General features: G+C 39.6%; 1 protein-coding gene across 1 annotated transcript in view; it reads left to right on the top strand.

The window, feature by feature from the left end:
* The window catches only part of CUBN (cubilin), a 276,887-nt gene that overhangs the window by 212,749 nt on the left and 51,984 nt on the right, over positions 1-12,154 (top strand). Inside the window, exons 55-56 of the mRNA XM_047065967.1 lie at positions 4,509-4,665; positions 7,181-7,330. Coding sequence (XP_046921923.1) covers positions 4,509-4,665; positions 7,181-7,330 — 307 coding nt within the window. The remainder of the gene's footprint in view (positions 1-4,508; positions 4,666-7,180; positions 7,331-12,154) is intronic.

Raw genomic sequence — 12,154 nt, 5'->3', positions numbered from 1 at the left:
TGTCTCGCAAAAATAAATAAACATTAAAATAAATACTTAGCTCATCAAAATTAAAAATCTTTTGTTCTGTGAAAGCTTCTATGAAGAGGATGGACAGACAAGCCACAGACTGGGAGAAAAGACGTACAAACCACCTATCTGGCAACAGAGTGCTATCTAGAATACATACAGAACAGTCAAGCCCAGCAGTAAAAATACAAAGAATCCAACTGGACTATGGGGGAAAGATTTGAACACATATTTCACTACAGAGGATGTACAGATGGTAAATAGACAATGGAAAGATGTCCAACATCACTAGCCATTAGGAAAAATGAGAATTAAAGCCCCAAGGAGATATTGCGACACACTTTTCAGAATGCCTGAAATAAAGAGTAGTCACAACACTGAATCCTGGCAAGGTGGTGGAGAAGCTGTCATCACTTACGCATTGCTAGCAGGAATGTAAAATGGTACAGCCACTCAGAAAATGGTTCAGCAGTTTCTTATAAAACTAAACATGCACTTGCTGTAAGATCCAGCAACTGCCCTCTTAGACATCTATCCCAGAGGAATGAAAACTATGTTGACATAAAAACCTGTATACAAATGTTCATTTCAGCTTTATTTGTAATAGGCAAAAATTGAAATCAGTGCACATGTCCTTCAACAGGTGAATGGCCAAGCTGTCACATACCTACCAGGGAATGCAAGTCCTCAGTAAAAGCAAACCAACCACTAACCATTTGGACAGATAACCATTGGGGCAGGTGAAAATAGCCAGTACCCAAAGGTTACATACTCTTTTGTTCAATTTATATAACATTTTCAAAATAACAATACTTGAAAATGAACGACAGCCGTAGGTTAGAAAGATGTGGGTGTGGGAGCAAATTGTATATGATTATAAAAGGGCAACTCTAGGAATCCTTATGGTGTTGGGATTATTCATCATCTTGAATGTGTGGTACATAACTGAACACACACACGCGCACACACACGCACACACACACACATATGAGTATAAGTAAAATTGAGAAGTTGAGTAAGATCAGTGGACTGTATCAACATCAACATCCTGGTTATGATAACATACTCTAATTTTGCAAGATGTCAAGGTTGAGGGTCACTGGGAAATGTGTACAAGAGATTTCTCTAGATCATAGCTTATAACTGCATGTGAATCTGTAGGTATCTTAATAGGCAATAATTTTGTTTAAGTTTATTTACTTTGAGAGAGACAGAGACAGTGGAGTGGGGGAGAGGCAGAGAGAGAGAGGGAGAGAAAGAGAACCCCAAGCAGCCTCCACGCTGCCCGCACAGAGCCCGATACAGGGCTCAAACTCACAAAACAGCGAGATCATGATCTGAGCTGAACCAAGAGTTGGACGCTTACCCGACTGAACCACCCAGGCACCCCAGTAAGGAATATTTTTTTTAAAAAATTACTTGAATGATAAGATATCATGTACAGCCAGTTGGAATTATACAAACCTTAACAAAAGTCAGAAAGTTTTTGACTTAATGACAGCTCTGTGACATTCTGTAGATCCAATATGGTTTTGATGAGTCCTGGGTCATCTGGGCAATGAAATGAGCTCTTGACTGACAAGGCAGCAATGAATATTGAATAACTCTTTGCCATTATTATCATTACAACACTTACATCCCTGGGCCAAAAGGTAGGATGTCAGATCCATAATTAATGGCTTCAGGAAAGTATAAGCCCTTGATCATTCTTGAAGTTCTTAATTAAAGCACTTGAGATTCTTTATAAAAAGTTTTATCTGTCACTTTGCCTTTTTAGTAATACTGTAAAAATAGTGCATGCAAATATCTCTCTCTCTCATTAAGTCATATTTATAATTTTTAAACATGTGAATAGAAAAGTTCTGTATACTATTTTCCTGGATAGTAAAAGTAAAGGGGCATCTTAAAGGATATATTACAGAAATTTGGAAGTGTGTGATTCTTTCCTGATGCTTTAAAATTTTTTTTAATGTTTATTTTTGAGAGAGAGGGAGGGGGGAGAGAATGAGTGGAGGAGGGGCAGAGAGAGTAGGAGACACGGAATCTGAAGCAGGTTCCAGGCTCTGAGCTGTCAGCCCAGAGTCTGACATGGGGCTCAAACTCACAAACCGCAAGAGCATGACCTGAGCTGAAGTTGGACGCTTAACTGACTGAGCCACCCAGGCACCCCCTCCTGATGCTTTTTTTGATTTTAGATATTTGGCAGAATATCTGTGCCTTTGTTCTTAGTAACTCCCATGACAGACACCTTCTATATCTGATAATTGGCAACATAATTTGACTTCAGTAATGTAATTAACAGCTGGATACCCAGTGTTTGAAAATCACTGGAAATGATATGGCTTTAAAGAACTGAGAAATAGTAAATCAGTGCTATGAATCAGTTTTACTTCACACCTCTTCCTATGGACTGATCTGTCCATAGAAATAATTTTTAATGGCTTGTTATTTCTTTGCTTTCTTTGAGGAATATTCCTGAAAGTAATATGTTCTAAATGAATAATTTCATTCATATAATTTGATATGAAGAAAATGTTGAATAGTTAAGTAAGACTAATCCAAACCCATTTACCTTCTTGGGCTAGATAATACTTAGTTGAGGGTGGGGATGGGGGTTGTCTTGTGCATTATAGGATGTTTACAGTTTCCCTGGCCCCTGGCCCCTGCCCCCTACTACGTGCCAGCCCCCACACCAAATGTTGCAATCAAAAATGCCCCCAGACACTGCCAAATGTCCCCTTGGGAGGGCACAGTTGCTCCTGGTTGAGCCTCACTCAACGAGGGGGATCTTCCCTGGTTAAACGTGTTGAATGGTCTCTTTTCCCCACTAACATATAGTTATTACCTAATACCAATATTTTCCTTGAGTCACCCAACATTTTAGTTGCTGTGATCTCTTGCCTGAACGACTGCAGAATTCTCCTGGAGGAACTCCCAGTATTCTCTCTTTTCCTCCTATTTTCCACATTGTAATGATTTTCTAAATTTTTTTTAATGTTTACTTATTTTTGAGAGAGAGAGACAGAGAGACAGAGCATGAGCAGGGGAGGGGCAGAGAGAGAGAGGGAGACACAGAATCCGAAGCAGGGTCCAGGCTCTGAGCTGTTAGTACAGAGCCCAGTGCAGGGCTTGAACTCACGAGCCGTGAGATCCTGACCTGAGCCGAAGTCGGAAGCTTAACTGACTGAACCATCCAGGCACCCTTCACATCATAATGATTTTCAAAAGTGTCCTAGAGCCTGTTTTCCACTGGCCCCTTGCCATTTTCAGGACCTTAGCCTGGAGGCTTGCAGGGACTCTGCAACCCTCCTCACTCCTCATTCAGTTTGCTCTCTGTTCCTTGAAATAGCCCCGCCCCTTCCTGTCACAGGTGCTTCTTCAGGCAGTGACACCCTCCCCAACCCAGGTGAAGCCCCCTGTTATATACTCTAGCTAGCTCCATGACAGCTCCTTTCACGGTTGCAACTCTGCATTGGAAGTGATTCTATGGGGGCAGCTGGGTGGCTCAGTGAGTTAAGTGTCCAACCTCAGCTCAGGTGATGATCTCACAGTTAGTGAGTTCAAGCCCTGTATTGGGCTCTGTGCCAGTTTGGATGCTGAAGCCTGTTTCAGTGTTTCCCTCTCTCTACACCCCTACCCCGCTCATGTTGTCTCTCTTTCTCTCTCTCAAAAATAAATAAACATTTAAAAAAATTTTTAAATGATTCTATGATTACTATTTTTCTCTGGTTAGGCTGGTTAGGATTGGCTCGATTTGGAATTTTAATGCTCACAATTTATTCCTCAGCAAGGACCTTTCTCGTGGGTTCAAATCTGAATTACTCCTTTTAGAGTGGCCAGACCAATGAAATGACAGCCTAAGTCCACTTGGGAGTTAGGAACCCAGTTTTTGGTAAATAGCACCTCGGGGCCGAATCTCACCCTTTCTTCAAAATGAACCTTAAAGGTGAACACTGCCAGGAAGTCTTCCATGATTTATTCCAGTTCATGATGATTACGTGTATACTTGGAATTCATGTCCCTTTTCCTCAGGCTCTACAAATGTATTAATTTCCATGGGCTTTTTGGCACATGTTGTCTCCTTGCAGCCCACGGTCTGCCATCTACCAGGGACAAATGATAAGCCTCACAGTAGCACACATCAGTGCTCTGTCTCCCTTGACACCTTATGATCTTAGCTAGATCAGGCCAATGAGGAGAAGGTAAGAAGAAGATGAGTAGTGGTTGATTTTTTTTTTTTTTCTTTTTTTTTTAGAAATCACGGCCTAGCTACATGAAAATGGTCAGTCTCTTTGCAAGAGTCAAGAATGGGATATCTCATTAAAAAGCAGCTTAAAAACACTATTCTCAAAAGAAAATATTATAGATTTGCATGTGTTTCATTTACTACCGTGTTTAGGTCTATTATACCCCGATTCTGTGAATTTTCCAGCCTAAGCACATTAGACTATCTACAGGGGAAAACTTCAAGCATTAAGTCGTGTCTATGGCTCTGCTAGGTGTGGGCAGGAACTGAGGAAATGGACAAAGCCCTGTTAGCCTCGAGCTGTGGCAGTGTGGCTCCCGCTTCCATCATGACACCAAGAAATGCATTCACAGCCGTGTTCCAGTCTCAGGAAGCCCCGGCTCAGGGCTTCTCTGCATCCTTTGTGAGCCGTAAGTAGCCCTAAAAGCCAAACCGGGTGGCCCTTCAAAGGGTGGGGCTGCCGCAGGCAGGCGTGTGGGAGAGTGGGGGCTGAACCAGGGTTGGCTGGAACTGGGGGTTCAAAGGGGAGACGGTGGGGGTGGGGTCGCCTGATCCTGATAGCACACTCTTCTTTCAAAAACCAGTGAGAGTTGGAGCTGAATTCAATGGGAGGCCAACTGAGAGATGACGGAGAGGGCTTGAGTGCCACCAGCCAATGTCTAAAAATGACCCTAAAACCCAGTGCGGGGCAGGAATTAGGGAAGCCCAGGAGACTGGTAATTAGTAGACAATCGGTGTGCCTGGTGAGCGGCACCCTGGCCTCCATGGAAGTCACCCTGGGGCTTTTTGAACCCACTGAGTGTTGGATAGTCGGGCCTCACTTGACCCACCGGAACTCACAATTTCTACCCGTGGGGACTTGCATGTTTTCACTCTCACCCAGATGATTCTCGAAGTCAGTAAACTTTGCGTCACTTTCTTCAGCATTTTCCCTTCCTTCTGTGATGACTACTCACAGATCAGAGTAGTGACAAATGCAAAGGGTTTCAAGTCTGAGAAGCAGTGATGTGTGCCTGCTGGCTGCATTCAGAGGAGTAGCCACTAAACACAAACCACTGTTTCGGAACAAGTCTGATGAAAACAATTAGAGAGAGTGATGCAGTGAATAGGTATTTCAGACACGAAGGAGAGACAGTGTGGTGGAAAAGGAGGAAAGAAAGGCCGGCCCAGGCCTAATTCCGGGTCCTCCTTCGCTTGGTTCTTGTGCGTGTGTGTGTGAGTGCATGACTGTATGTTTCAATATCCGTTTAGAAGGATACTGATATTTTCATATGTGATAGGTCAGGGAGTGATGTGGATTAACTAGTTAGTGGTTATATGCAAACAAATGTCATTTTAGTGGTGCTGATGTGAAATGTTGGGGTCTGGGAGTGAACGGTCAAGAAAGAATTCTTGAGACATCTTCGGGGCGAAAACAGTGGTTTTATTAAAGCACAGAGACAGGACCCGTAGGCAGAAAGAACTGCACTGGGGTTGTGAGGACTGACTGATTATATAGTTTCAGGCTGGGAGGACGTTAGGGATAGCTGAGTCTCTAAGGAATTTGGAAGCAAGGTTTCCAGGACCTTGAGGGGCTAGATGTTGTTAGGATAAGGTCATTTACTACTGTCTAGTAAACCCTTAGTCATGAGACCCTTCAGATGTTTATCAGTGTGCCATACGTTTGCAGGATGATTGCTAACTTATATATTGGGGAGGGTGGTTAGAAATACAGGAAGTTTCCAAAGAGGCTATATATATATATATATATATATATATATATAATATTAATTACATATAATAAATATTATATTATAGTATTATTTTATATTATATTCTAAATATATACATATAAATATAAAAAATATTTATTTATTTATTTATTTATTTATTTATTTATTTATTTATTTATTTTGAGAGAGAGAGGGAGAGGCAGAGAGAGAGGGGGAGAGAGAGAATCCCTGTGGATTGATGTGGGGTTTGAACTCATGAACCATGAGATCATGACCTCAACCGAAACAAAGACTTGGACACTTAAGCTTAACCAACTGAGCCACCCAGACTCCCCCAAAGAGATTTTTATATGTTAAAGGAGACTTACAGGAGGTCGGGGCTAATATCAAGCTAAGGTTACCTTTTGCCCCTAGCAAAGTATTACCATTGAGGCAGATGAGTTCCTGGAGGAAGGTCACCCTGCCTGCCGTAAGTCCTTGTCAATGGGCTGCAAATTGTAAGCAAATTTGACTTTTTTCTACATTTATTTTGCCTTTGTTTTCCACATCAGTAAGAGGATGGTTCTCTATTTCTGACACCAGGGAATCATTCATGTGAGAATTTGATAAGAATTGGCATTAGTAAATTCAACATTTTTAAAAGCAGGCATTGCTTTTGTGGCCAGATTACAATATTAATGAAAATAACATAGTTTTCTAATGTTATTATAAGATATTTTAAAACCATTAAATGGGGGCACCTGTCTAGCTCAAGTCAGTAGAACATTTTCCTTTTGATCTCAGGATCATGAGTTCAAGCCCTACATTGTACATGGAGCCTCCTTAAAAAACAACAAACAAACAAATGAACAAAACCATGTAAGTGTACAAATCACTTCATCTGTTTTATGTCTTTATCTACATGAACCATATTCGATCTTTGCCCAGTTATCCTTTCCATATTATCTTCAAATTAAGTGATCTGCGATGGATTTTTGGTAAAATGTCTACTACCTAGCCCCAAACTCTGCAGCATTTTCTAAAACACATAGAATGTACTCATTTTGGCTGCATATGTATTTTAAAAATCAGAGCCCCATCCCCTTAGTTATTGTTTCTTTCATTTGGAATATGTCAGGAAATATGTCTCTAGAGAACTTGAGTCTTTCCCTCGCTGATAAGATCCTACACTTGAAAACAAATGTTCTGATTATGCCTTTTTCTTCCCACATAGGATGTGGAGGTAATTTCACCAACCCTTCAGGTTACATCCTTTCTCCAAACTACCCAAAGCACTATGACAACGACATGAATTGCACCTACATCATCGAGGCTGATCCTCTGTCCCTGGTCCTCCTGACTTTTGTGTCTTTCCACTTGGAAGGTAAGTTTATTCTTATGTAAATTACATTTAGATTCTTAATAAATGAATGAGTGATAAATAGAGCCAGAGGTGGTATAAATTCATCACTTGAAGGAAATGTTTAAAATGTTAGAGTATTTTGGGGGCACCTGGGTGGGTCAGTCAGTTGAGCATTTTACTCTTGATTTGGACTCGGGTCAAGATCTCAGGATATGTGAGATCAAGCTCCGAATTGGTCTCTGCTGACAGTGTGGATTCTGCTTGAGATTCTCTCTCTCCCTCTCTCTCTCCCTTCCCTGCTCGCAGGCATGTTCTCTGTCTCTCAGAATAAATAAACATTAAAAAAATAAAATGTTAGAGTATTTTTGATGTAAACATGATTAAAATTCCATTTGGTATTTTAAGACCATATGTACCATTCTATATATTCCATCCAGATATGACAAAAGTAACATAAGAGCTTTAAGAATGTAACAGAAGCATCATACGAATTGCTTAAAGAAAAAAAAAGTCTTGAAAGGTAGCACATGTTAGTGATAGAGGTTTTTTTTTTTAAGATTTTTTAAAGTTTATTCTTTAAAAATTAACTTTCCATTTCTAAATTATAATTAGCCTGTAGATTTGTCACGCTACCTCTGCGTAACCCAAATTTCTTTCTGTTTGGGTTAGTCTCCCATGCCCGTGAAAAGCTACAGTAAGCGAAATATGCTACAGTATTCAGCATTGAGGAAATTTATGTTTCATAAAGATAAGAATGACATGTCAGTACTGCCACATTGATAAATTATACAAAGCTTCTCTCACTTTATCCTTTTTCTATGACCTCCTTTTCCCACATCTCTACAGATTGTAAATTTTGGCACATGTGTTTGCTAAAAAATGCCAAGTATGAATTGATGCCTGTCACTGTGAAAATGGAAAATGAAGTAAAATGTATCTTTTCAGCATTTGCTGGCACAACATCTCTGTAGTGTAAAAATGTGTTCATAGTATGTGAAGTATTAGGGGAAGGTAAAACAGTGTATCTAAAATGATCCAATTTTGTATTTAAAAATAACATAAGAGACCAAACAGATGAGCAAAGGGAAAGGGAAGGAAAAATAAGATAAAAATAGAGAGGATGGCAAACGGTAAGAGACTCTTAAATACAGAGAACAAACTGAGGGTTGCTGGAGGGGTGTTGGGTTGGGGGATGGGCTACATGGGTGATGGGCATTAAGGAGGACACTTGTTGGGATGAGCCCTGGGTGTTGTATGTAAGTGAAGAATCACTAAATTCTACTCCTGAAAAAAACATTAAAAAAATAGAAGTATTATAAGAGGAAAAATAATAATAATAACATGCGTAAGGCTATAAAGCAGTACTTTAAGAGTTTACCACTATGCATAGATTTATAGGTGATATGTATTTTCTTCATACCTTTTCTATTATTTTTATAATTGGGGAAAAGTTGTTCTAATAACAGGAGAAAAGCACGTGGCTTGGATTGTGCCTTTGTTCTCATTAAATTACATCATCATAAAAATGTCATCTGCCAATATCATTTAGAATTAAAACAAGAGACGCTGGTAGATATACCATATACTGTAGCCACAAAAACACTGCCAATGCCAATGGTATATGTTTTATGACAAAGAAACCCATACTGACCCCAAGCATCCTTGGGACCACTGGCCTGGGGTGGTGGGAGAGCGCACAGCATTTTAGAATGTATCCCGGGACACCTGGGTGGCTCAGTCGGTTGGGCTTCTGACCTCGGCTCAGGTCCTGATCTCACAGTTCACAAGTTCAAGCCCCATTTCGGGCTCTGTGCTGACATCTCGGAGCCTGGAACCTGCTTCGGGTTCTGTGTGTCCCTCTCTCTCTGCCCCTCCCCCACTCATGCTCTGTCTCTTCCTGTCTCAGAAATAAATAAAAATTAAAACAAAATTAGAATATGTCTCAATGCCACGTCAACCACGTACTAGTCAGGTGACTTTGTGCAAATTAACCTTTCTTTCTCAAACTCAATTTTTTTAAAATATAAAATAGTAGTTATGAAACTCAAATAATGCTTGTAGAAGCCTATTTTGTGAATTATAATATATCAGAGTGGCCACTGTTTTGTTATTTTTGCTGTTGCCACCATTCTGGCTCTCCAGATAGAACTTAACACGAGTTGCCTAGAACAGATACTTGTTTTTCCCAGATTAAGTTATTTGCTAACCCTCACCCCATTGAAAGGTTGATTTTCTTAACAAGATGATAGGCTTATGATAATGTCTTGTGACATTTCCAGTGTTGCAGGTACTCAGCATGTTTGAGTAATTTCCGGCTATAGATTAATTGAATTATGATGATTCCCAAAAAGGGCAACATTAATCAAATTTATCTTGTAATTAGATTCTTATCACTAACCATAGCAATGCTGACATTCACTGAATATCATTAACAAGCCAGATATTCATCAGCTACAGTAAAAATAACCTTCCACCTCTTCCAAAGTGAGCCTGAGGAATTCATGTTCATATGTTGTGATAAAACGGAAAGTTGTTCCCCTCAAAAAGCTACAGGTTTATTTTTATTTTATTTTATTTTATTTTATTTTATTTTATTTTATTTTATTTTATTTTATTTTATTTCGTTTCGTTTCGTTTTGTTTCGTTTCATTTCATTTTTTTTCAGGAGACTTAGTCTTTCTAGCTAGGCCAAAGGAACTGTTTCTGAAAGACTGTCCACATTTGTCTGAGCATTTCTGAGCCTAGCACATCAACAGAGCCCTGTTGACCTTGGCAGAGATGAGGGTTCTAGATCTACTCTTTTGGTGGGTCATTAGCATAAAAGGTAGATCTGGCAAAAATAAGATGGGCTATCCCAGACTACAAAATACAACGGGGCCATATACTTGCATGTTGTATCTCCCAAACACTGACAATTGGTTAGGGAAGGTATTGCTGTTCAGGCTAGCATACTGATTACTGCACTGTAACCTGGTGCTTTCACCATCGGGAGACTGCAAACGTTCAGTGACCTACCTTCCACTACAGGAGGTTATGTGATCTTCTGTATTATATCATATATAATCTTCTATAATATATATTCTATATAATTACTGATGAAATATAAAAATGGCAGTGAAATCAATTAAAAGTCATGGGAAAAATTTCTGTTTGAGCATTTACAAGGCAACATTTTTTTTTCCCTGAATGTCACCTCAAGATTGAAATGGCTCTTGGTATTCTTAACAGTGGTGTTAAAAGTTGTAAAATATAAAAAATGAAAACCAGGGGTGCCTGGGTGGCTCAGTTGCTTAAGCGTCTGACTTCAGCTCAGGTCGTGATCTCACGGTTCATGGGTTCAAGCCCCGCATCAGGCTCTGTGCTGACATCTTGGAGCCTGGAGCCTGCTTCAGATTCTGTGTTTCCCTCTCTTTCTCTGCCCCTCCCCTGCTTGTGTTCTCTCTCTCTCTCTCTCTCAAAAATAAACATTAAAAAAATAAAATAATAAAAATTAAAAAAATAAAATTTAAAAATTTTTAAAAAGGGGCACCTGGGTGACTCAGTTAGTTGAGCATCCAACTCTTGACTTAGGCTCAGCTCATGATCCCGGGACCATGGGATTGAGCCCTGTGTTGGGCCCCATGCTGAGTGTGGAGCCAGCTTGGGATTTTCTCTTTCTCCCCTCTACCTCTGCCTGTCTGCCCTGCTCACACTCTTGCTTACTCGCGCTATCTCTTAAAAAAAAAAAAAAAGGCCGTAAAATAGAAGAAAATTGACAAATTCAATATGTTTCTTTTGGTCAAAAAGGAAACACCAAAAACAGACAAAAGCTAACAACAAAGTGTAAGAGAGAAACTGTCAATGTTTGTACTTATTTTGGAATCAGATGTTCTTAAATAAATATTTATTTAATTTTCCCAAATATTGAATGGTCACAAAGTGTAGTTTTGTGTTTTCGTTATTCATGTGCCCAAGGAGATGCCTCGACATTGCTGGGAAGATGACAGACCATTTATTTTTATTTTTATTGATTTATTTTCTACCTTATAGATGAGATACTATAGATGAGGTACCCTATGGCAAGTGAAGGCCTTCTATTTCTTGATTTTTTTATCATTAAAATCAATTATAACATTGATTCACCTTAGTGAGAATGAAAAGTTTAAAAATTCTTAACTAAAAAATCCTAAATCTAGGAAAAATCTTTTTTCTTTTTTTTTTTTGAAGTTTATTTATTTTGAGAGACAGAGAAAGCAAAGAAAGGGCAGAGGGAGGGAGAGAGAGAATCCCAGGCAGGCTCTGTGCTGTCAGTGCAGAGCCAGATGCAGGGCTCAAGCTCACGAACCACAAGAGCATGACCTGAGCTGAAACCAAGAGTCAGATGCTTAACCGACTGAGCCAACTAGGCTCCCCTAGGCAAAGTCTAAATTCAGTTTTTCTCAGATCAGTTGATAAGAACTAAATAGTAGCGTAGCACCTTGGCACAGAAATTGGAGACAAACAGAAAGGCAAATGTTTTGCTCACTCTCCTCTAAAGATGGCCTCAAAAGGCCCCAAGAAGATTAGGGCTAGATTCACAGAGTGGCCAGGTGGTAAGTCCTTTGTAATATTTGGCTGAATTTACTGAGAGCTCCTGGTTTACAGGTCATACCTCATATAAGCTAAAAGAGAAAAGAAAAGAAAATTTAGTTTTAGATTTTTCCTTTTGCTCTTTTTCGCACAAAGAAGCCCAATGATTAGATTTTGTCAATTGTCTTAGTTCACGTTACCCTCTGCCATATAATCTAAGGTTTTATTTTTTAATAGCATTTTTCATCTACTTAACCATTTCTTCTCTTTGCTTTCTTAACTGTTTCTAAAGAAATC

The sequence above is a fragment of the Lynx rufus genome, unplaced genomic scaffold (assembly GCF_022079265.1).
Source record: "Lynx rufus isolate CCGP_SWC_20201006 ecotype Redwood Valley unplaced genomic scaffold, mLynRuf1.p SCAF_7, whole genome shotgun sequence".
In the NCBI taxonomy this organism is placed as follows: domain Eukaryota; kingdom Metazoa; phylum Chordata; class Mammalia; order Carnivora; family Felidae; genus Lynx; species Lynx rufus.
The sequence above is the reverse complement of the archived record's forward strand: the minus strand, read 5'-3'. Positions and strand labels throughout refer to the sequence as shown.